The sequence below is a fragment of the Eupeodes corollae genome, chromosome 3 (assembly GCF_945859685.1).
Source record: "Eupeodes corollae chromosome 3, idEupCoro1.1, whole genome shotgun sequence".
Lineage (NCBI taxonomy): Eukaryota > Metazoa > Arthropoda > Insecta > Diptera > Syrphidae > Eupeodes > Eupeodes corollae.
In genome coordinates, this window is record NC_079149.1 from 13,706,446 (window position 1) to 13,732,158 (window position 25,713).

At 34.1% G+C, this 25,713-nt stretch overlaps 1 protein-coding gene across 7 annotated transcripts in view; it reads right to left on the bottom strand.

Moving 5' to 3' along the window:
* LOC129952972 (uncharacterized) overlaps nt 1–25,713 on the bottom strand; it is a 141,520-nt gene that overhangs the window by 51,581 nt on the left and 64,226 nt on the right. For all 7 annotated transcript variants that reach the window (XM_056065963.1, XM_056065962.1, XM_056065972.1 and 4 more), the window contains one exon: nt 15,610–15,745. In XM_056065963.1, coding sequence (XP_055921938.1) covers nt 15,610–15,745 — 136 coding nt within the window. The remainder of the gene's footprint in view (nt 1–15,609; nt 15,746–25,713) is intronic.

A 25,713-nucleotide genomic window follows, 5' to 3' on the forward strand; every position in this document is an offset into this window, starting at 1 on the left:
TTTATTTATTATTTTGGTTTGCGTTTTCTTTTTATTTTTGTTCTAATTCAATCATTTCCATCAAATTAATTTGCAATTTGTATAAACCTCCCAGTGCGCTAGATTTAAGGTCCCCTTTGAGACAATCGAGACAATGTGTACTTGAACATGCAGAAAGGTATAAAGGTTTTTATTTTTGTTTTGATAAATGACTTTTTAAAAATTTATAACTGATTTGTGCCATTCATGCGAGATAAATACTTTAAGTTGAAAGGAATTTAGCCAAGACTGTTGAATAAAGTTGGTAGAGTTTTGGTGAGTTTTGAAAATGTACTGTATTAAGATCTTACCTTAAAAAGGTGAATCAAACAAACCTCACTTGAAGAAGGAAATGGTTTTTGAAAACTGACATCTTTCATCTAATAAATAAAGAAAATTGCAAATTATTAGGCCTGTAACTCTCAACTGAATTTCTGTCAATTGAAGTCCCAAGTTTAAACAGGACTTTTGATTTCTAACCGCAAAGGGAATTTTGCCAAGACTTGAATAAAGTTGTAAGAGTTTTGGTGAGTTTTGAAAATTTAATGCATTGAGATCTTATCCTAACAATATCCTTAAAAAGGTGAATCAAACAAACCTCACTTGAAGGAGGAAATGGTTTTTGCAAACTGACATCTATCAACCAATAAATAAATAAAATTGCAAATTATTAGGTCCGTTTCTATATACTGAGTTTCTATCAGATGAAGTCCCAAGTGTAAACGGGACTTTCGACTTGTAACTACAAAGGGAATTTTGCCAAGACTGCTGAATAAAGTTGTTAAAGTTTTGGTGAGTTTTGAAAATTTACTGCATTGAAATCCAACCCTAAAAGTCTCCTTAAAAAGGTGAATCAAACAAACCTCACTTGAAGAAGGAAATGGTTTTTGCAATCTGACATCTATCAAATAATAAATAAATAAAATTGCAAATTTTTAGGTCTGTTAAATTGAATTTCTATCAATTGAAGTCCCAAGTTTAAACGGGACTTTTAACTTTTAACCACAAAGGGAATTTTGACAAGACTTTTGAATAAAGTTTTAAGAGTTTTGAAAATGTACTGTATTGAGATCTAATCCTAAGAATCTCCTTCAAAAAAGTGAATCAAACAAACCTCACTTGAAGAAGGCAATGGTTTTTGGAAACTGACATCTATCAACTTATAAATAAATAAAATTGCAAATTATTAGGTCTGTTAAATTGAATTTCTATCAATTGAAGTCCCAAGTTTAAACGGGACTTTTAACTTGTAACCACAAAGGGAATTTTGCCAAGAATTTTGAATAAAGTTGTAAGAGTTTTGGTGAGTTTTGAAAATTTACCCCAATGAGATCGTATTGAAGTCCTAATTTTTAACGGGACTTTTGTAACCACAAAGAGAATTTTGACAAGACTGTTGAAAAAAGTTTTAAGAGTTTTAGTGCGTTTTGAAAATTTACTGCATTGAGATCGAATCCTAAGTATCTCCTTAAAAAGGTCAATCAAACAAACCTCACTTTAAGAAGGAAATGGTTTTTGCAAACTGACATCTATCAAATAATTAATAAATAAAATTGCAAATTATTAGGTATGTTACATTAAACTGAATTTCTGTCAATTGAAGTTCCAAGTTTAAACGGGACTTTTAACTTGTAACCACAAAGGGAATTTTGACAAGACTGTTGAATAAATTTTGAATAGTTTTGGTGAGTTTTGAAATGTACTGTATTCAGATATAACACTAAGAATCTCCTTAAAAAGGTTAATCAAACAAACCTCACTTGAAGAATGAAATGATTGATTAGGTCTGTTTCTTTAAACTGAGTTTCTATCAGATGAAGTTCCATGTTTAAGCCTAGTACGCTGCTGATGCGAAACGAAATTTTTCGGTGGTCTCCAAGTGTAGAGCGAAATTAAAACGAAAACCACAACGGAAAAATATTTGTGTAGAGTTCTGTCAGCTGTGGAAAACAAAAAACAAAAACACCGAAAGTCACGAGTAAACAATTTTCAATTTTGATTTGTAAACAATTTTTTCCAATAAATAAATTAAACGTCGAAATTTCGCAAGCTATTAATATACCGGGCAATTAAATTGAGAACGAAAAGAGTGGAGAATTGTACTAAAAAATCTAGTACAGCTATCCACTAAAATGACATATTTCGTTATTCAGCAGCGTACTGAAAAACGAAAAGCACAGCGAAATTTTTCGTTTATGATTTCGTCATGTCATTTTTGTATGGGAAATTTCGTTTCGCATCAGCAGCGTACTAGGCTTTAAGTGTAGTACGCTACTGATGCGTAACGAAATTTCTCATACAAAAATGACATGACGAAATCATAAACGAGAAATTTCGCTGTGCTTTTCGTTTTTCAGTACGCTACTGAAGTACTGAACTACGAAATGTGTCAATTAAGTGGATAGTAGTACTAGAATTCTTAGAACAATTCTCCACTCTTTTCGTTCTCAATTTAATTGCCCGGCATAGTAATTGCTTGTGAAATTTTGACGTTTAATTTATTTATTGAACATTTTTTACAAAATGAAATTGAAGAACTTTTTTGTTTACTCGTGACTTTCGATGTTTTGATTTGGAAGAAGTGATAAAGACAAGCAGTGAACTTCAACTTCCAAAAAATAAGCAGAAGAAAAAAAATGTATTTCTATTCGAATGAAAAAAAATTGGCCTCGTTGTTTGAAGTCAGTGAAGCTATTTGGAAATTGGAACATAGGCTTCACAAAAATAATTCAGCCGTTGCAAGCCTCTGGAGTAATATAGCTGCAGAAATGAAAAAATCAGGTACTAACTGCTCAATAAAATGTTAATAAATAGAATTCCATATATAAGATTTTTTTTTCCAGTATAACGTATCCAGTATTCACATAAGGAACAAGAAGAAGTCGGGTATTGAGGCCAATCTTGGTGTTTCAGATCAAGGCAAGACATTACAGGAAGAATCCCAGGAGATAGGCTGGGAATTCAATTGTTTTTGACAGCTGACAGAACTCCACACAAATATTTTTCCACTGTGGTTTTCGTTTTCATTTTGCTCTGCACTTGGAGACCGCCGAAAATTTGTTTCACTTTAGCTGCGTACTAGGCTTTAAACGGGACTTTTGACATGTAACCACAATTAATTCGAAAAATGTAGAGAAATAATTTGTTAGTTTCTTAATATTAAATCATAAAATGTACTACTCGTATGTGATTGTTATTGCGTTGTTCCTGATGTCATGCCAGAGGTCTCAGGTTCAAACCCTGCTAGTGCCATCTATTTTTTTTTCCACGAGTATTTCCTCTTGCGAGGAATTGATAAATCCTCCCAGAGTAATTCTTGTCATGAAAAGTGCTTTCTTAAATTAGCCGTTCAGATTCAGCTTAAAACTGACAGACTGTTGCGCCAGCTTGTTTATTTTGACATATTAGGGTTGTACACTTTATCAGGGCATTTTTGATTTCTTATGTCATCTGTCCCGTGGAGTGAGAAAAATAGAATACCTTACTATTCATATCCCATGAAGTTTCTTACGTTTGACTGTATTGAGGCTACTCATTTTGACGTCTTGTCAAAGATATTTTTTATAAATGTCACTTTCATATCTTCTTTGAACTTTTGAGTGGAAGGCAGATAGGATAATGAGACATCACAAAGAGTCATCACGTAACGTATCGCATGAAGTTTGTTACGTTTGACAGTAGGCGGACGACTCATTTGAACGTTTTGTCGTAAACATTTTTTTAAATGTCACTTTCATATCTCCTTTTGACTCTTAACTGGAAGCTAATTAAAATGATTAGGTATCTTAAAGAATCTCTTTACGTAACATGCTGGCGAAATTTTCATTCGGTTGCCATAATTTTTATGGAATAATTTAAAAAATGCTAAAAAACAAGTTTGCATTAAATTTTCATGAACATAAGCATTATTTGTAATATACGTATTTATACGATGGGAATCACCGACCATTGTTGAATCACTCTAAATTAGTTCCTCCGCGTGGTGCCGCAATGTCGACCTTGTTAAGGATTCAAAAATATTTTGGAATGAGTTAAAATGGTGCGACGACGACGAATATTTAGCAACCATCTGTTTATATTTACACAAAACATTCTACAAACAAAATAAAACCGAAAAATGTTAAAACTTTTGGAGGCAACCATTACCTGAAAACAAAAAATAAGGCAAACCAAAAATAACAAGGACGCGATAAAAGAACACACAACCAGTCAATAAAGTCTGGTAAACACGCCTATTCTATTCTTTTTTATTTTACTTGTCAAGAAGTGACAAACATCATGGAACTTTGTTCATTTAGGTTATTTATCATTGTATGAATGTGTGTGAATGTAAAGGGGGCCTAAGTTTTGAAGGTAGCTAATGAATTTTAAAGCTATTAAAACTGAACTTATAATTATGTAGCTTTTGTTCAAATTTGTAAATGCAAAGATATTCAGACTTGAAAAAGGTTCTATTTGAAAAGAATTAAAAAAACGCATAAAAAGGAACGTTACATTTTTCTTTTCTTTTTATTTGAATATAAACATCATCGATTTATTCTGTGACCTTTTTTCCTATCACGCCCATCCTTGGAATTCCTTAAAAAAATACTATGTGTCCGAAGGAAATGTAGATACTAATTGCGTTAAGTAGTCTATTGTAGAATTGAAACTGAATTTATGAATGTTTTGTGTTATATCAAACCCCTCTGTCTACTGTCCATGCTTACGTCGATGTTAACACTGCAAATCACATAATAGAAGCTGTCAATCTTTAAAGACCATTATTTTTTACACGAGTTTAAAGCTTTAGTTTGAAGGAACCTTTTTGAAAGTGTCAGAAATTAAAACTGAGTTTTCAAAGAAAAAATATTGATTTCTTTTTTACAAATGGAACACTCATGAAAACCGATTTTTTTTTCTTTTATAAGTTTGGTTTATGAACAAATTCATGTCAAACTGCTTCCATATTTTAATACATTCAGACAAATCACATTATTCAACGAATCGCATCATTCAAAGTGACAGTAGTAGCACAAGAAGAATTGAATTTGCGTCAGAATTTTTGATTGTATATATCAATAAATAAATCAATTTATTACTCCTCAACTTTAAGTTAAAAAAAAACTGATGTAATTTTGTATTGAAAAACTCCATTAATATTTGCAAGTCAGCCATCTTAGTAAATAATAAAGTATGGCACTGAATCTGTCAGTTTTTTCTTCAGTTTTGATGGATGTGCAGTGTGCCTGTGTACATCTGAATAAAAATGAACATGAATCGTGAACCCATCCACAAAATTAAACATGGAAACATTCTTTATCCACATCTTGACAGTCGACATCTGGGTTTGAAAATATGAACCACTAAAATCATAAAAGTAAAATTGGCACCCGTGTAAACATCGGATTAAGAAAAGTATGCGTTCAGATTAAGTTTCTTGATGGCTGCATTCAGTAAACATTAATGCAAAAAATGTTAAGTCTAAGTGAAATATTAACAGAATCATTTGTATGGAGATCATCTATGTTGTAATTCCTTATCCTCTCATAATGTGGGCGCTAATTGCTAAATAAGCCAAAAGGGAAGAGTGGAAATTAGTCAACGCATGTTCGAGTATTTGGTTACAGGGAGCTCATGCAATGAGATTAACAACAAGTTGATACATTATGCATGATTATAAGAGGATTTGGAAATGGTAGCCTCAAGCAAATGACTCGTGCTGTATGTCACTTTGCCACGAGGGTGGTGGTATCCAGCCAACTGTATGCACAGTAAATTAAGTTTCTACGAAATTCAAGGCATATGGAATTCCATATCATACCAAACAATGCCATTATAAGTTTATAGTATACACACGTTACGTATTGTGTGTATACATATACTGGCAGGACAATTAGACAATATTCTGTCAATATGCAAATGAAGCTATGTACCCACCACCTTCCAGTCGCAGTCGGTCAAATACCTGTGAAATGTCAGATATTATATGAGAGAGAAACGACCTCACTGTCACATCGATATGGCACTACCGCACCGACCGCCATATTCATAGCCATTCCAATCCAATGCCATCTAAAAGCCATTGTGAAGAAATTCGCATTTTATGTCATAACATACGTAGTCTGGAGGACAATAATATGCAAATATAGAATTCTTGAAGGTTTAAACTTTAAGCGATATTGCTGGTGGTGCGCTGCTGTTGCTACTATAGGATACCATCATGTGGCGGTAGCCGCATGTGTATCGCCAAAAGGACTCAGTTTATACGTAGAGGGATAATTGGTATTTCATGCAGGTAAAATGTGATATTTCTGGCTGCCTGCAGCCATTAACTGAGCTTCTGCTTGATGTTGCTGCCTTAAAAGGACTGCAAAATGTGATTTAAGTGTAGGTAATCGGTTTAAACCAAAAAAAGGAAAAGACTTCAACGAAAAAAATTGATTAAAAGTCAAGGTGAGCTCAGGTGTGTACATGTGGCAAAAGTGAGTTTAATTAAGATTACAAAAATGTGTTCCTAACATACATTGTATTGTTAGAGAAAGAGCTTGAAATCGATGTTTTGAGAAGTTAAATAACAGGAAGTAATTTTTCTTCCTAAGTCTGATTTTGTTTTGTCACGAACAACCTTATACCTTATGGGTATAAGAAACGGCAAAATCAAGCTCGATGATGAACAGGAAAACCAAAAATCCCAATTTAAGCCCCAAGAACAAAGGAAAAGTATCCTTTGGTTAGATTTTCATTTACACAAAGAGGCTTTACATATAATTTTGGTTGGTAAGCTTCCGAGTGAAAAAAGGCATAGTTGCTTTGCTTTATTCGAGTTAAATGGAAAATTGGCTAATGGTGCCTTTGTATACTTCTACACACATAAATCGTGAAAAATGAGGAGTTTTTGGAAGATATATTAGGCAAATGCAATTATCCTTGCAGGAAAATAAGCAATATCCTTAAACAAATTTTAGATTCTTACCTAATTCCTTGAAAACGGAAAAAAGTCTCATGTGCTTGTAAGATATTTGTTGATTATCTTTCTCCTAATGTTTAAACGTCAGAATTCTTTCTATTTGTTATGGAGTAGGTAAGATAGTAGTGTTTCATAAAAAGTGTCAATTGGGTGTTAAGTTTCAACATTTTTTGGTTCATGTGGTGTGCTGTCAAATTCAAAATAAAACTTCGATGTTCAAAAATAAAAATGAACAAAGTGTTATTAAAATTTAACAACACAATTTTATTATTTAAAAATATTCCCAGAGGTATGTGATGAAGAAAAAGACAAAAAAGTGATGTCAAATGACTCTAGAAGAAGTTCAAGGATTTTAGTTTATATACCTTCCTATAGAGACAGTAAGATAATTAATTTATGTACATATACCTACTATAAACTATAAGAATGATGGCGTGCAAGACAAAGACATTTATGTACCGCCTGTAACTAATTTTCCAAAGTTCCGACCGAAAACTTTTGGGAAATACCTTTAAATGCTGCATGATGTCACATTACATTTTTGTTTTATTTCACAAATCGAATTCAGTAGATACTTATGTGTTTACAAAAGGATAAGAATGTTTTAAGGAGATATATAAAATATGTATTACTGATGAATGTACACAGGTAGAGTTAAGGAGGGTAATTATTTAACAATTTTATCATTAATTCGATATTTTTTAATGAGCCTTTTTTAGCTTGCCCGATTTACAAATGTGTACTGTAGGGAATTGTAAAATTAATCATTTAAATACTGACAGTTTCAAGAAAGTAGTAGATTTTTTTCATAAATGCGTCACAATTTCTAAATTGGATCAGAAATCTTGTACATTTTTTAGAAATACTGCTTAGACTCCTGAAAATAATGAGGTTACTCAGAAAAATCATTGGTTAGTTGTAGAACGAATTGCTCACTTTACAAAATGTTTAAATACTTTTGAGCTATTCTTGTTTATAAAAGCTCCAGGCGTTTGTCTCAACAATTTATGACAATCCATACATGATTTTCAGAGGGAATATTTGGATTTGGGATTATTTGATTGACTCCGTAATTTTCCATGAAAATTGTAGAAAATTATTTCATAGGGCCTGTAGTCACGGTTGCCAGTTTGGTCATTTACGACCAAATTTGGTCATAATTTTCTTACTTGGTCGCATGGTCATTTCTTATTCCATTTGGTCCCTTTTTTAAGAAATTGAAAAAGCTCGACTCTATTCTCAAAAATAAAATGCAAACCTAAAGTAATTTCCATTTGTAACAGTACATAAATGTATTTAATTGAATGCACCCCATAACAAATGCTCGATCAATGAATGCACACGCTGAATGCATTCATTTCACAATTTATTGACAGATGGCCCAGCACCTCAAAATCATCACATCTCAAGATTATAATCTTACGGATAAAAGGGATATTTCAGAATTTTGAGAAAAGGTCGGTTATCATAAAAACGGTTTAAATGAATATTGTTTTCGAAATTTAGGTAAGTTCGTTTATAACTTGATGTTACTTCCTCACAGCTCAGTTGCTTCTAAGTGGATGTCTCTTTTAATTAATTAAATTAAAACGAAAGATAGACTTAATTTTGATACCTTTATTAATAATTAAGAATTTCAAGATGAGAAAAATAACAAAGCGTTTGGTCTGCAAAAACATTTTTTTAAATCAATTTTATATATTTGTATTAAGCGATAATATTCGATCTCCTGACATAATGTTAACATATTGTGATCTTAAAAAGGAGGAGTTTCCGCCTGAGGATTTGTCTTGCTTAAATGGTTTGCAGGCTTTCGTGTTTTATTAAAATTATTCCAACAATTATTCTAACAAATTTAAAAATTACCAACAATATTTTGAATATGATGAAATAGTTTGATTTTAAAATCTATTGTTGTTACCGAAATTTGTTCAGTCGAATTTTAGTAGCATTTAAGTACTATTTCTTGTAGATTTAATTTTTTTATTAAAGAACTGACTGTTGGATTTTTATAAAAAAAATTACGGAATGTCGGAAACAATATTTTTAAGAAAAATTAGTTTGAAGCCAATATTTTTTTAATTTTTGGAAAGACAAATCGGGCTGATTACAATAACTTCCCATGGGATGTTAAAAAACGCTGCGGATGAAAATTATTTTGGTCCTTTTTTGGTACGATTGGTCATTTTTATTTTCAACTTTGGTCATGTATATGTTTTTCAAGTGGCAACCGTAGGTGACATTACAATTAAACTCTTCAAAGAGAGAAAATCGTTCTACTTTTCTGCGACGATTGTGATCCGTTCGCATACACAAACATTATTCGTAATGTACTGCAGAATAAATTGAATGTTGACAAATTACATTCGCTGGTACTTAGACTATCAGAAAAGTTGGACATTTTGATTTCCATTCGTACTAATGACGCTGTTAATAAAGAAGTAGAAATATCGAATATTCCAAATGATTCTTCTTGTTTGAAACGTAAGATTGACGACATCGATTCCGAAGATAATCCTTTGACTAGGAAACTTGCTACAAACTCTACTCAACCAGAATCCTCATCTTTATCGAAGCGAACTGAATCCGTACAGCAGCCAACATCCGAAAAAAACAGTGTTGATACACCCTTCACCAACCTTTCAACAACTTATGGCAACACCGACTGAAGCTTCTTTATCAGACGCTCTTACATCATTGCGATCATCATGCCCTCCTCTTCCTTTCACTACGCCATCTATGGGACCTCTGGTATTGTAAGTCGTAGTCGAAAAAAAAGTTTGGTTTCTCGACAACTATGAAAGTAGAGAAATTGATCCACCGCAACTATTCGAAATATGCATCAAACTAAGAATTCCCGACTCTACCTTTGAACTTCTTAACTCCGTTTCTATGTGGCCTAGTGGTTTAATAGTCAACGAATTTGAAAATAAGCAAATCAGCACAACAATATCATCTTCTAACCATTTTCACAATATCCAGACAATGCCACATCATCAAAGAAGCAGCTTCAAAAAATTCTAATCTATTAAAATTCTTGGATACGGAACTCTTCGATTCGAATTATCAAGAGTACAGACGTGATAGACACTGCTAAAATGACATCAGCACTATAGGAGGTGGACTTTTGCTTGCCGTTAAAATTGCTTGATAAGAAATTTGGTTGACGACTTTCATCAATCTGATGTAGAAATGATTTGCATACAAGTTAAGACTGTGACTGGACTGCTACACGTACCTCAAAACTCTCCTAACAACGTTTATGAAAACTAAATTGACTGCATAGACAAAAAGGAACGACCAAATTGAGCCACAAGATGAGCTACTAGTCTTAGGAGACTTCAATCTTCCAAACTTGATCTGGATTAAATATAATAAAACAAAAGCTGATAAAGACTTGGTAATATACAATGAGCTAAGAAATGTGTTTATTGACTATTCAGATATTCTTTATAATGACTTTATTTTAAATACTGAAACCGACATAAAAAATCAACCCAAAAAACTGTTGGTGCTATGTTAATAGTAAGAGAAATAATGACGGGTATCCAAACTGCATATTTTCAACAGCGAACTTAGCCATGACTCTGACAAAATTTCAAATATGTTTGCAAATTTTTTCAAAGATGCTTTCTAAGTAGCGAACTCCTGTCAAACGCCTGAGGCATTGGCCCTCTCACAAAATTTCCCTCATTTGAATTCAATTAGTCTTTGGATCTCTGAAGATGAAATCGTTCGTAAGGCTTCAGAACTTAACATTTGTGTTGAGTCCAGATGGTGTACCTTCTTATATTTTTAAAAAATGCGCATCCTATTTATCCTATCCTCTTCATATTCGTTTAAATGAATCGCTCAAATCTTTCCTGAAATTTGGAAGAGTCCGTATATAACACCGATACATAAAAAGGGTAGTAAAATGAAATAAAAAATGATCGTCCCATTTCAAAACTGTCCGTCATCCCTAAGTTATTTGAGTCCATTATTTGTAAAGTCATATCGTTTAATTGTAAGTCTATAATTTTTGACAGTCTACAAGGTTTTGTTCAAAATAAGTCAACAATTACTAACCTCTTTCGTTTCAGTTCATTTTGATTAGATTCGTTTGAAAAACGGAAACAAGTTGACTGTGTCTTCACAGACTTCAGTAAGGCCTTTGATAAATTGTGCCATAAGACATTAACTTCCAAACTTAAAACCCAAGGCTTTAACGATACATTTGTTAGTTGGGTTTCGTCGTACTCATATAATAGATCATACAGCGCAGTTTTTGGGAATGAGCAGTCATAATATTTTTATACCAACTCTGGCGTACCACAAGGTAGCCACTTAGGTCCTTTGCTGTTTATTTTGTACGTAACAGACTTACCTACTATTATAAAACACTCATCTGTTTTAATTTACGCTGATGACATTAAAAGTTTCAAACGTTTCGACTAACTTGACGACTGTTTACTCCTACAAGATGATCTAAGTAGTTTTCGCGAATGGTGTTTTATAAATAAGCTTTTACTAAACAGAGACAAATGTAAATCAATGTGTTTTACACGCAAACATTAGGCTCTTCTTATTTGACTATTTTCTCTGACTTTTACAAATCATTATATATCACTATATTATTGAAAAAGCAAATAAGACACTCGGATTTATAAAATGGTTTTCACATGATTTTCGCGGCCCTTATATTCTTAAACTTCTTTATATAAAATTTGTAAGACCAATATTGAAATATGGCTGCGTAATATGGGCTTCCTTTTATTCAGTCCATATAAACAGAATGAAAGGAGTACAAAGAAGATTTATGCGCTTCTGCCTCCATTTCTTCCCATGGTCCAATAGGCTCGAACTTCCAAAGTATAATCATAGGCTCACGCTTATAAATCTTCCATCGCTTTCTAAACACAGAGAGTACATTTAGCTGTGCTTTATTAAAAAATTAGTCAATGGGTCAGTCATATCACCATCAATTTTGGAACAATTAAAATTTAGTTATAGCCGTTCTAGTATTGGAAGACAAGTTCCTTTACGTCCTTAGTTCAAGCAGATCAAACTATTGTAAAAACAGTCCCCTGGACCAATTGATTTCAGTTAACAACAAGTATTACTTTTTGGTATATTCCGTAAGCGATGATTTTAAAAGTAAAACATTTAAAGTAATAAGTAATTTTTTTCAACACTTCAGTTAAGCTTTTTTTTGCAAATTGCTTAAAGCATTGTAAATCTATAATCTATAAAGAATAAACGTAATATTAGTCTTAAGTTGTAACGTTAGTTAGTTTTAATGAATTCAATAAATAAATAAATATATTTTTTTTTAAATATGAACATAACTTAAGGATAAACGAAGATTATTAAAGGAAGCATAGTATCCTTGTTTTATTTTGACTTAAATTTTGTTTCAATTATTGTGCAATTCTATGGGTGCATCTGCCAGTAGATTAACTAGTAGCTGCGCTAAGTCATACACATTTTGTACAGCTGTCAGCTATCTCTTTTTTTCCTTATGCTTGTTTTCTTTTCAAACGTTTTCTGCCTCTTTTATTTCAACTACAGTTCACACTGCCTTACCATTTGAAACATAAAATAGCCATCTACCTGTCATTACGAACACTATATTTTAGGTTCACATGTTGTATTACGTATTCAAAGATAAAGCATTTGGATTATTTAAGATAACAAAACGCAGCTAATGTTTTAATGTTTTCGCGTTGCATTCGCTTCTATAACGGCAATTTTGTTTGTTGACCTAATTTATTAGCTTCATTTTGACTGCGTCAAAGAAGATTGACCGGTTTTTGTATTTCTAAGATCTCGGAGGTCCCACTTAAATCCTTGCATCATTACAACGACGTGAGTCATCGTTCCAAATGTAACTGACAAATAAGCACGCTAAAGCACTATTCACATGATAACGACCAACGAATATTCGTCGATTTTGACATTTCTTTCACATAAGAGTTTTTAATTCGTCGCGAATAAAGTTTGACTGAACAAGAATGATTTTTTAAGGTTAAGAACGCACGATTATTTTATTCATTGGGAGTGTGTATAATGTGGAACGCGAAAAAAGTTTGACAGTTAGTATCAACTTCAATTTTTTTCGCTACGAATATATTTGTTTTCTTAAATTTATTATTATATGATATTGACAAGTAAAAATATGCATCATAAATCAAATATTAGCTATATTGCTATCGTTTTGTTAAGAATTCGTGTGGAAATAGTATTCAAACGTATATAAACTTACATTTTGTAAGTCATGGGTCGTTCGTTGGTCGCGCTCATGTGAATGCTGCTTAAAACCATTTCCTATAGTGTCACGAATTGCCAGCGCACTGAGGATAGTATGATGTCGATGACATTAATTATTTCCACATATTTGTGGCGTAATGCGTGATGAAATGTCAAATGGTAATATGACAGGTCTTTGACAGGTGCTAAAATTAGCGTTCACTCAATTATATCCAAAAAAGCAGCAATTGATTCTTGATCCCTTTTATTTTCGTGCTAATTTAAGCTTGATTTTTATTTACTTTGAGTTTACACATGATTACAGATTTTATTGTTGTGGGTTTCGATCAAAGGCTTTCCCACCATCAATTCACTCCACTTTCAAACTAATGAAGGGAGCCAAATTAAAATTATTCGTGGAAAAACCATAATTTTTGAAATCTAATTAATATTCAACTTTACAAACAGGTCTCAAACGACCGTAATAAAATGTAATCATTTACCAATTCATTACTTAACGCTGATGTAATTGACAGTTTTTCTTCCTTTTTTTAGATTTCAAGCATTTTCTTAATTAATTCTCCATTTTATTTTGTGTAAAAGTGTTCCTTTTCAGGCGCCAAACATTTAAGTTATGCAAATTTTTCACTTCAATAAATTAAATGATTTACACGGTGAGTTCTTCAAGCATGACGCACAAAAATAAAACATATTATAGTCATGCATTAAATTGACATTGGTCTTACGTAGTTTGTAGAGAGAAATAAGCTTCAAGGACATTTCAATTCTATGATCAAATGAAATGCACTTAAGGTGGTTTGGTTTGAATTGTAAGTAGAAAACACTTAAATTTTGTGAGAAAGTCTTCGATGATAGCATACATTTTTAATGAACTTTCAACGAGTGATTCTTGGTTTATTCTATCTGTACCTACGTCATTGTTTTAATTATGTATGGTAGAAGTTCAAAACTTTGATGAGGTTTTGTTTAGCATCCAAGAGCGGATCTCCAGACTAGGTTCCATTGTGTATTGTTTAATAGATTTGTATTTATCCTGTGATTTGTTGATGAGTGAGTTCAGTGCAAAACTTCAATTGACAATTAATTATTTTCAATTGAAATTGCATGAAACTTTACTTTTAGATCCGCGCCTGTCAAACTATCAATCCATCACAAAAGTACTTCTGGCTCATCCTTTTCGCATTAGTTTTACCTCAAGTGTTAATTCAATAAAGCAACCACTTAGGAGCAGTACTTAATATCAGAACTTTTGCCAATGGTTGATTGAAAATGGGAGAGTTCCAAGAAACTTTTTCGAAAGTAAAAAAGTTTTCGCATTTTTTCAATAAAATAGCCATGAAGCTGAATGTGGTTATGGCGGTGGTGATGACAGATAAGGAATTACAAAACAAAAAGTTCTCCAAAAGGGTGAGGCGGTTCTCAAAACAAACAATAAAGGCAGCGACATTTAACAAAACATGCTAACTATTCAAATACAGGGTGGAGCAACAGTTTATTCCTAATTTAACCTTATAAAACTTCAAACTAAGGGATTTACCAGCGCTTAATTGAGGACCAATCTAATTGAATTATTGGTCTATATACGTGATTATCACTTTAAATTAGGAAATCACTGTTGATCCACCCTGTATTAAGTTTATTTATTGTATCCGTTCAGTGTTGGGAAGATTTTTTAAATCCATTCTAGGTTGCAAGCAAAAGCTAATGGCTGAAACACAAACACTCTTCAGCTTCGGCTACGCCTGACGTTTACGAGTTCAGCCATAGGAATTCAATGCATGCTATCACAATGGAGCTTCGACCTCAAGTTTCGTTTGACAATCGGAATGAAAAGAACGTAATGTAACGTAATGTGACTCGAAACGGAAGCTCTAGTCAAAATTTGCTGAACATTTGCTTTGTCCGACAGCTCAACAGCTTAAAAAAAATGTCAACAAACAAAATATTTATTCTTTCGAGAATAATAGAAATGTCATTCAATGCAACCTCAAAGCAGGCCCGCCGTAACGCAGAAAAAGCCGAAGCTGAAGCGTGTTTGTGATTCAGCCATAATGGTCCCATTTGCGTAAAACTTTTCGAGGAGACGCATGTGTAGCTATAAATGTTGATATATTATCTGGACAATGTTGTGTATGCAATGTATTTACTCTATTTACAGTGAAACCCGGATAAATGCCAAATTTTGAGACTTACAAAATCCTCTTAAGTTTTCAATGACACTTATCCGGGTCTAACTGTATTTTTTTAATAACACATATACATTAATGTATCAAGAAAACACATAAATATATAAAATGTATTTTGAAACAACAAAAAACAATAAACATTTACTATATTATGCGCATACATTGTCTATATGGTATAAACGCCAAAATGGAGAACGTTTAACTTACCTATCATCCGTTGGTTTATACGTAACAATATACTTGTCAACGAATTCTGAATGCAGATTTGTTTGCCAGGATACACGTACAGTGGTTGGAGTCAGAAATGCCACTGTGATGTTCTCTGGGGTAGCTGGTATCGTGCCTGATGGAGAGAAGAAAAATAAAAGGAATATTGACACAATTATCTTATTTTCAAAAAAAAAATATATTCATAAAAAAAGCTAAAGATTGACATTTTGTGATGGGTTTGTGCACATTTTACTATAATGTTTGCTGAGACAGAATATTTACCGCTAGAGTGTATGGATATGAACATTATAACGGTTGATGTGTTTTTATTTTTGTTTGCATATACAAAATTTTATGTATTCCCTTTACGAAACGCATCAGTGACACTGATGATTGAGTTAAAGCTTTCAAGGGTTGAGTTTATTGAAGTAGAAACCAGGAAGTTAACAAAAAAAATCATATCAATAAGGGTTTAATGTGGGTAATGTGTTAAAAAGTGTTGAAAACACCGCCAAGCAAACATTCTCAAAATCCACAGTTGATTGCTCAAAAGCACAAAAATTGGAGACCCAGAGAACATTTGCCAATCGTAGTTAATTTATTAATTTATCAAGATCTTACAAGAGGAAATTTAATATAGTTCAAAAGCGCTATTTTCTGTCAACTAAAGGGTCTTTTTTAACATGTCGGTAATGTAGATTAAGCTTGGATTCGATAAATTGAGTAAATCGAACTGTAATTATTAAGTCAGGATCAGATGAAGTATGTCAATAACTTAACTGTGGTTTTCATTAGAAAAACAAATTAATTTATTTCCGATTTTCGACAGATTTGACGCTCTAAGTGTGTTTGTTTAAAATTTTAAATATTAAGTCCTGTTTAGATGCAGTACTTGAATGTTTTAGTGGCAGTTTTTGTTTCTAAAACAGATTTTTTTTCGAGTTTATATGTGGGGTGTTTTCTATGGAGATAAAATAAATCAATTTATTCTTGATCTAGATCTGTCAAAACACAAAAATTGTCCCTATTTCTGTTAAATAAGTTAATGTATTGTTGATTTAAGATCACATTTCAGGGTTTTTTTTTAAGAATATTTTAAACATGTGTTAGTTTTCTTCTACTAACACATATTTAAAATATTTTAAGCTGGAAGTTTGACAGCTCTACTGCACTATTCTTACCGTGATCTATGCGCCATGAAAAAAAATCAGTTTTTGAAGGAGATCTGAATTTACCCATGGAAAACCCCATTAATTTATTTTGAATTTGAAATTGAATTTGGGGATCAACATTTTTGAGTGATTGACATGATGAGCTTTTTTATTTGTTTGGATTGTGTCATAATATTTAAGAATTAATTCTTCCCCTAATATTGATGTTCAAATGGTAGACAATGTGTATTCAAGTTTGCGAAGGCGACTGCTACCGAGAACATATAAATAGACAGCGTCTATTTGGGTGTGGATTTGTTGATGGAACTAGACTCAGGCAAAAAGTTTTGAGTTTTAACAGTGTGAGCGAGCGCATCACGACAATCCGCATCAAGGCTAAAGTCGCCAACATAAGCTTAATGTGCGCGCATGCTTCAATAGAGGAGAAAGATGAAGACACCAAAGACATATTCTTTGAGCTCTTGGACAAGACTTATGAGCAGTGCCCTGGCTATGACATTAAAACTATCTTACGAGATTTAAACGCCAAGATAGGAAGAGAAGACATCTTTGGTGGCATAATGGGGAGATACAGTCTACACGACACCACCTCCGACAACGGATTCAGGCTGATCGATTTCGCTGCGGGGCAAGACGTTCTGGTAGCTAGTATGCAGTTCACAAATCCACGACACTATACAGGATATCCGAACTTTCTCAGGGGTCAACATTGACTCGGACTACTACCTCGTTGTAGCCAAGGTACGGCTACGGATATCCCCGTCCATGCCAAAACAAGGAAGTACTGTGAGAAGTTTCGACGGCTACAATAGCAAGAGACTGCCATGTCCTTTTCCGATCGAGTCTCTAATAACCTCTTAAGGAGCCCTATGCTGGCTGCATTAAGCATTGAAAACCATTGGCAACATTGCCTTGCAGCCATCAGAGATGCCGCCTCTAAAGTGCTAGGTTTCACACGGTCACCACAGCGAATCCCCTGGTTTGACGACGAATGCCGGCAAGCGCACGCAGCGAAACAAGAGGCATACAAAACGCCGCTGCACAAAAGGACTAGAGCTGCTCGCGAGCTCTACGAGCAGAAGAGGAGAAAGGAACACCGGCTTCTTAGATGGAAAAAAAGAGAGCATGAGAAGCGCGCGATCGAGGAGATAGAGGGATGTCACAACAGGAATGAGGTTCGTAAATTTAACAAAAGGTAAAAAACCTCCCAAGAGTACCAGCCACGAACCGAAGCCTGTAAAGACGATCAGGGGAACATCGTAGTAGAACTGCAGTCGATGTTGATAATATGGAAAGACCACTTCTCCAATTATATAACGGCGATGACGAACCGCATTCCGCTGTAAGGGAAATAGATCCACTCAACCTAGGTGAAGCTGCTGGAGCTGACGGTATCGCTGCAAAACTATTTAAAGCAGCAGGTGATGACTTGGTAGAGAGCATGCACCAACTCATATGCAAAATATGGTCGGAAGAAAGCATTCCCGATGAGTGGAATCTCAGCATAGTTTGCCCGATACATAAAAAGTAGACCTTCTAAGTTGCACCAACTGCAGAGGCATTAGTCTCCTTAACATTGCATATAAGATCCTCTCTGCCGTATTATGTGAACGTCTGAAGCCGTTCGTCAACAACCTGATTGGTCCCTATCAGTGTGGCTTCAGACTAGGAATGTTCACTATCGACCAAATATTCACAGTACTGCAGATCTTGGAAAAACCCAGGAGCTTCGAATCGATACCCACCGCCTCTTTATCGATTTTAAATCCATAGGAAAAAGCTCTAGCAATGTCTAGTTTTGGCATCCCTGTCAAACTTATCCGTTTGTACAAAATGACGATGGAGAATGAACGCTACTCTATCAAGAAAGATCTTTCCGATGCATTTGATGTCAAAAAAGCATTTAGACAAGTCGATGCACTGTCATGCGACTTCTTCAACATCGTTCTGGAAAGAATTGTACAAAACTCAACCGTCAACACTAGTGGAACAATCTTCCAAAGGTCCATCCAATTACTCGGATACGCAGATGATATTGACATAATTGGAAATTGGAAGATCAAAGCGTGATGTCAGTGGAGCGTTTTTGAGCATTGCGACGGAAGCGAAGAAGATGGGTTTAGTGGTCAATGAGGGCAAGACCAACTATATGCTGTCATCAAAAAAGGGACACTGAACGACGACGTCTTGGACAAAACGTCACCATGGACAGCTGTAACCTATAAGTAGTTAAGGACTTTGTCTACCGAGGCATCGCTATTAATACAGACAACGATACCAGCGCTGAAATCAAACGAACAATAACTCGCGCAAATCGCTGCTTCTTTGAATTTAGAAGGTAATTGAGAAGTAAGGTCCTCTCTCGAACATGTAAAATCACCATCTATAAGACACTCATCATCCCGGTTCTCATTTATGGCGCTGAGGCCTGGACCCTGTCAAAGAAAGATGAGAGCGTCTTAGGATGCTTCGAGAGAAAAATTCTTCGGGTGATTTTTGGTCCCGTACGCATAGATGGAGAATGGAGGAGAAGATATAGCGACGAACTGTAAGGGCTGTACAGCGACACTGACCTAGTTAGCAGAATTAAAATCCAACGGCTTAGATGGCTAGGTCATGAAGAGCTAATGGCCATCAACGCTCCAGCCCGAAAGGTCTTCGAATCCAATCTCGAGGGACGGCGCGCGTGGTAGAGGAAGACCGCGACTCCTTTGCGTGCAAAACTGTAGACAGCTAGCTTGGGACCAAGATGGCTGGAGACGCATGTGGGATGAGGCCCATGTCCGCCCGGACTGTAGAGCCATCTAAAGTAAATAAGTAATATGGAAGCAGTGTTAAATGAATTATTAAGTTTATCGAGTTCATTTTCTTCTTGTGAAATTTATCAAACAAAAATGGCAAGAAAAGCAAAAATATTTTTAATCGGGTTTTGTTTATTTCAATCCAAATTTACCAAAGAATTCCCATCGCGGCCATCCTTAAATAAAGATAAAGTTGTTAAAATTTTGTAAAAAAAATTAGGACGGCCATTCATGACATAAATAACTTTACGAATTGACTTGAGTAAAAATCAATTTTTATTTTAACTCAGTTAACTTCAAAAGCAACACAACATTTTTTTTTGGATCATGATTGTGTAGTGAATGCCCGGCCTTATCTTACTAAAGCTAAATTCGTTAAGTTTCGTTAAGTTCAAAAAATTCAGCCAGAAATTGCTGTCATCACACGTAAATATCAAAAATAAATTTAAAACCCATTTCAACTCAATAAAATTAAATTAAAGTTCTTGTATTTTTTAAAATTAATTCTGACTTCTATTTTGAATTTTATTGTTTTGTATTTTCGAAGTATCCCGAATAGTTCACAATAGTCATAAGAACATTATCTGGATTATTTTTAATGTTTGACATTTGATTCAGTTACCAATTATTGGTACTGTTTGATTTAACAATTTGTTTTTAATTATTATTAAACTGCCTTACCTACATGCATCAATAATTAAACTCTCAATTCAAAGATGTAGTGTTTGTTTTTACGCAAATTGTTTGTTATTGTTCTTAAAACACCCCAAAATACATAAAAGTATATTCATTTAAAGCCTAGAGTGTTAAAATATTCAATAATGTGTCTTTTCAGATAATCTGCTTAACTTTGGGACCTTTTTTATTGTTTTAATAGTGACCTTTTGTTTACCATAACTCAGTGATAACAATTACTATACACTCTTCATTGAAGGATCATACATATGGAGGTAAAGAAGTTTTATGTTATTCCATTTTGTTTTTTTATTTTTGCTAAGCCCTTTTTAGGCAGGAGGTATCCGAAGAAGCTCTAAACATAAACAAGTTTAATTGATTGACGAAAAGTAATAAAATGCTTCGTCCTTCTCCATACGACTATACAGATACTACATACATCCTGCACGCATATTGTATTTATGTTGGTATTTTTTTGTCTTAGTTTTTCGTTGTTTTTAAATATTTTATGGGCCATAGAAAAGACAACCTAATGTTCTATCACGCACTTGGTTCACAAAAAAAAATGCTAAATTGGTAGGGGAAGAATGACTGTTGTTATGTGACCTGGCACATTGTAAACTTCCATTATAGATGACTCCTATCCTGTGTCGTTGTCCTTGTCGCCACCACCGCCGCCGCCGCCTACCTTGCCGACTCCACCGCTTATAGTTATTTTAGAACATAATGGCTTTAGTACAGTAACAGAAAAAAAGGACAAACATGGAATAAGATGAAACATGAAGGGAAAGGAAGCCAAAGTCAATAAAAAAATGCTTTGTCTTTATATCGTATAGAAAATAAAAAAGGGAAAATCAAACAGGAAATACAAATCTCTACCTGGTAACTTTTTGATTTATTTGCCGACGACCGAGGACCGACGACGACGATGACGATAGAAAAGGTAAAGCTTTTGAGGATAGCTTAAGGCCAATTGTAAATTCACATCATTAATAAATCAATATAGGTACATATACTTAACATTTTAGGCGGTGAGTAATGCGACCTAAAGCGGTATTTTGTTATTCCAGTTCATTAAAAAAAGCGATTGAAATTTGGGAAAAACGACGTATGCATACAAAATATACTTTTCGTGACAGAAATAATACTTGGACAACGAAACAATACAAGAATTGATAAATTATATATTTATTTGGGATATCCAAATTCAATTTGAAATTGTTCACTGCCCCAACTGTCACAGAATGGTGCTAGGGAAATCCGCCATTTTTAATCGAGTTTCTTATTCATTTTTGAAAGGTTAACAGGTGACAGAGAGTAACTGTCAACATATTTTTCTTTTTAAGTCCGAAAAGAAGTCAACTTTAAACCATAGAGCAGAAAAAGAAATACAATTTTCATTTTGACAGTTCTGGATCTTTCACTTACTTACACAAAAAAAATCAGCTTACAGTGGAATGAGTGCAAAAGAAGAGTTCGAACATCAGAACTGACCGGAAAATGACATTAATAAAATTCACAATGAAAAACACAGCACCTATAGAATCTTGACAGGAGGAGATTTGAACTTCAGCGTGCATTCACCTCAACCGTAATCATTATTACCATATGTACATAATTTTACCTAAATTATTACCATAGAAGGACAATAATGGTTTGTTATTTATTCTGATGGCGAACATATTATAATACGTAATTGTTTTTGTAGTTCTAAGTAAGTGTGTTGTTAATAGGTCTTATTATTTATTTGTTTTTTTGTTCGTCTTCGATAAAATTGTGTAATAACGTTGTTTTGGGTGGTATTCCTTTGTTTATTTTTTATTGGAGGTTCGGAAAGATTAATTTTCGGCTTATTTAATTAATCATGTACAAGTCATTTCCTTGGCTATTTGACAAGGTGGTGATGGTTATGGTTGTGACTCACCCTTTCGTGCGGTCGGTCGGCAATGTAGTGTTTGAATGATGTGCAAGAAGCTGTTGAAATTGTGTTTTTTTGAAGAGAAAGCATTTATGTGGATTTAAGAGGATTTTATTACGTATACAAACACTTCACTTTCAATCAACGTCAACGTCATATATATGAAATAAAGAATCTCTGGACGTGACTAATTACATAAAATAGTAATCAAAATCTGAGAAAGGAAAATAATTTCGATGAAATGCCTTTTTCCTGCTACAAAAAATCCCTGGAATATTTTATTTTTCCTTAAAACAAATCTATCAAAATCTTCTACTTCCCGAAAATAATGGAAAAGAAATGTTTTCCATCAAGTTTCTGCTTTGGTTTGAAATATTTCTGTTGAACTTGCTATATTCAGGAATCCTTAATATTTATTAATTAATAAAATAAATCGAAGCATTAAGTGGTAGAGAAAGGATACCTAAATATACAAAAGAAGGGTAGGTTCTTTTAAGTTATGGAGATAGTACATTTTGAAATTTTGCAGACATGACAAGATAAAAACATCGGGGTTAGGGTTTCCATTTTAAATAAAACAAAGGTTTTGTTGTATCCAAATCATCACCGTTTAAGGGTGAGACAAATTAAAGTTTAAAGGATAAATAGAGTGGCTGGCTTTTTACTTTTTTACTTACTTGATTAAATATAAATTTATAAAGTTGGATAGATTTACCTAGGGTGAAAAGGGAAAGGATGGGTGAACTCAGCTACGATGGTAAATATTTAAAAAGGTAGAATTAATAACAATCTCGGTTATTGTCTCTGTTTTTCTATTACAATAAAGTAAATCTATTTAAACAACGCTTGAGAAGCAAGCTGTGATAAAAAACGTAATTTGAAAGCCAACCGCAAAAAGTTTTTTTCTTTTAATATGCAAAAGTCATCAACTTTTTGAAGTCTCGATTTATTTGATTAAGTTTTTTAAGGAACCGAAATCTGTCAGAGATGTTCATACGGAAATGATTTTTGGTAAAAATTGAATACAGTAAAGATCTTTGGTCACCACCTCAACAATACTTATACAAAAATAAAAAGTGGTGGACCTAAGACACTGTCTAGTTGGAAGCCAGAGAAGATTCAAGAATGGGTAGAGGAAAGAGATTAAAATATTTAGTAACGCTAGAAAAGTTCGAGCAAGATAAATGTCAAATTTAAAACCCATTTCAACTCAACAAAGATGGTTTTTGTCTTTTTTTAAACTAAAATGCATTCATTTTTAATTTAAACCTTTTAACTATAAATTTGATTTTTAGTATTTTTCAAAGTATCTGCAATAGTTCACAATAGTCATAAGAAAATAATCTCAATTATATTAATGTTTGACATTTGGTTCAGTTACCAGAATCAAGTATTGGTACTGTTTGTTTCAACAGTTTTGTTTTTTAATTCTTATGAAACTGCCTTACCTACATGCATCAATTATTAAACTAGAGATTGGAGTTTGTAGTAACGCTACAAAAGTTCAAGGAGGATAAAATAATAGAAGGAATATTTATTATATTGAAACTAAGAGGATGTCTTATTTCTAACATAAACAATAAGGAAAGTTGGAAACTATATCTTTAAGAACCTTACGCAAATATGAAGTAGAATTAGTTTGTTACGTCTATTTGAAGAAGTTTAATTATTGATCACAGCGGGAAATCGAAAAGTGGTTACTTTTGAATTACAAATTTCTTATAGACATTTTTTATAATATTAACGCATTATTACATTATTAAGCGATCTATTATCGTAGGCTTATATTATGCCACTTTAAATGACAGCTGACATTTTGGGTGCCTGCGGCATGGCAGATCGGGTAGTTGTGTGATTGCCTAAAACTTGGTTTATGCCAGCAATGCAACTTTCTTGCAATGTCGAAGTTCTAGCTTTACCTCATCGTGGTGGCACCCTGTCAATGATTTGTGTATCCCAATGTACATAAGTTAGCAAAAATTGCAAGGGCGAAGTTTCCTGACTCTTCAGGATGGGTTACGGAGATTAGTACTCTTCGTAACTAAACACCATCTCGATACAGAAACCGAAATTACGCCTTGGATAATTAATGATAACTCGTTGACGACTTTTGGCTATTGTACCCGGACAAAGATTGGTTTCTGGAATGTGAGGACGCTTCTGCACACAGTAAGTGAAGATCCGCACTATGCCAGATTAATCCAATTAGAGAGAGAATTTATGCGGAACAGGATAGATATCTTAGGGTTAAGCGATGTGCGATGGTTGGGATCGGGCAAATACAAGTCACCGACACGTAACACTGTACTGCTCTACTCTGGTCATGACCCAGGAAACGCTCGAGAAGCTGGAGTTGAGTTACTCCTTACAAAAACGGCAACCAGAAGCTTTATTTCGTGGGAGCCTCTTTTGGAAAGGCTTATCAAAACTAGGTTTCTTAGTAGAGTACGACCCGTCACCATTACACAGTGTTACGCAACGACGGAGCTTGCATCTGAGGGAGAGAAAGAATGCTTTTATGGTCAACTAGGATCCGCTTACAACAACAATCCCCGCGGAGATATAATTTTGGCTATGAGCGACCTCAATGCTAAGGTTGTCACTAACAACAACCGGCTAAGGCATGTGATGGTTGCTTACGAAGTGCAATGATAATGATGAGAGGTTCATTGACTTCTGCAACGCACTACTTATGGCTGAATCACAAACACTCTTCAGCTTCGGCTTCACATGACGTTTACGAGTTCAGCCATAGGAATTCAATGCATGCTATCACAATGGATCTTCGACCTCACGTTTTGTTTGACATTCGTAAGGAAAAGAATGTAATGTAACGTAACGTGACTCAAAACGGAAGCTCTAGTTCAATTATCTGAACATTTGCCCTGTCTGACAGCTCAACAGGTGTAAAAAAAATGTCAACAAACAAAATATTTGCTCTTTGGAGGGATGAAATAATAGAAATGTCATTCAAAGCAACCTCGAAGCAGGCCTACCGTAACGCAGACGAAGCCGAAGCTGAAGCGTGTTTGTGATTCAGTCATTAATGATAGCTACCCTAAGATTACGTACATCTACAGTTCGAAGATCCAACGAAACAACACGAGCCCCCAATTCAACATCGCCAGGCTAAAGAATCCCACGACCCGTCAACAATTTAGCAACCACCTGTCACACAAATAAGAACAATCAGTAGCACAGTACATGACGACATCGAACACCATTGGAATGCTGTGAAAAATGTTTTCATTTCAGGTCCTGACGGAATAGTCAGTCGGAAAAAAGAAAGCAACAACACTTGGCTTTCAGAAGAATCTTGGGCAGCGATCAACGAACGCAAACAATCAGGGCTCGAATAACTGCTGCACAAGGGGAAGAAAGAAACGAGCTGGAATCCTCGAATCCTATGAAAAAGAGAGAGGTTCACCGCAATGTGCGCCGTGACAAGCGTAACTACATCAACGCATTCACGTAAGAAGCAGAAAATGCTTCAAACAGGTGCGACAGAAGGACCGTTTACAGAATAACCAAAGAG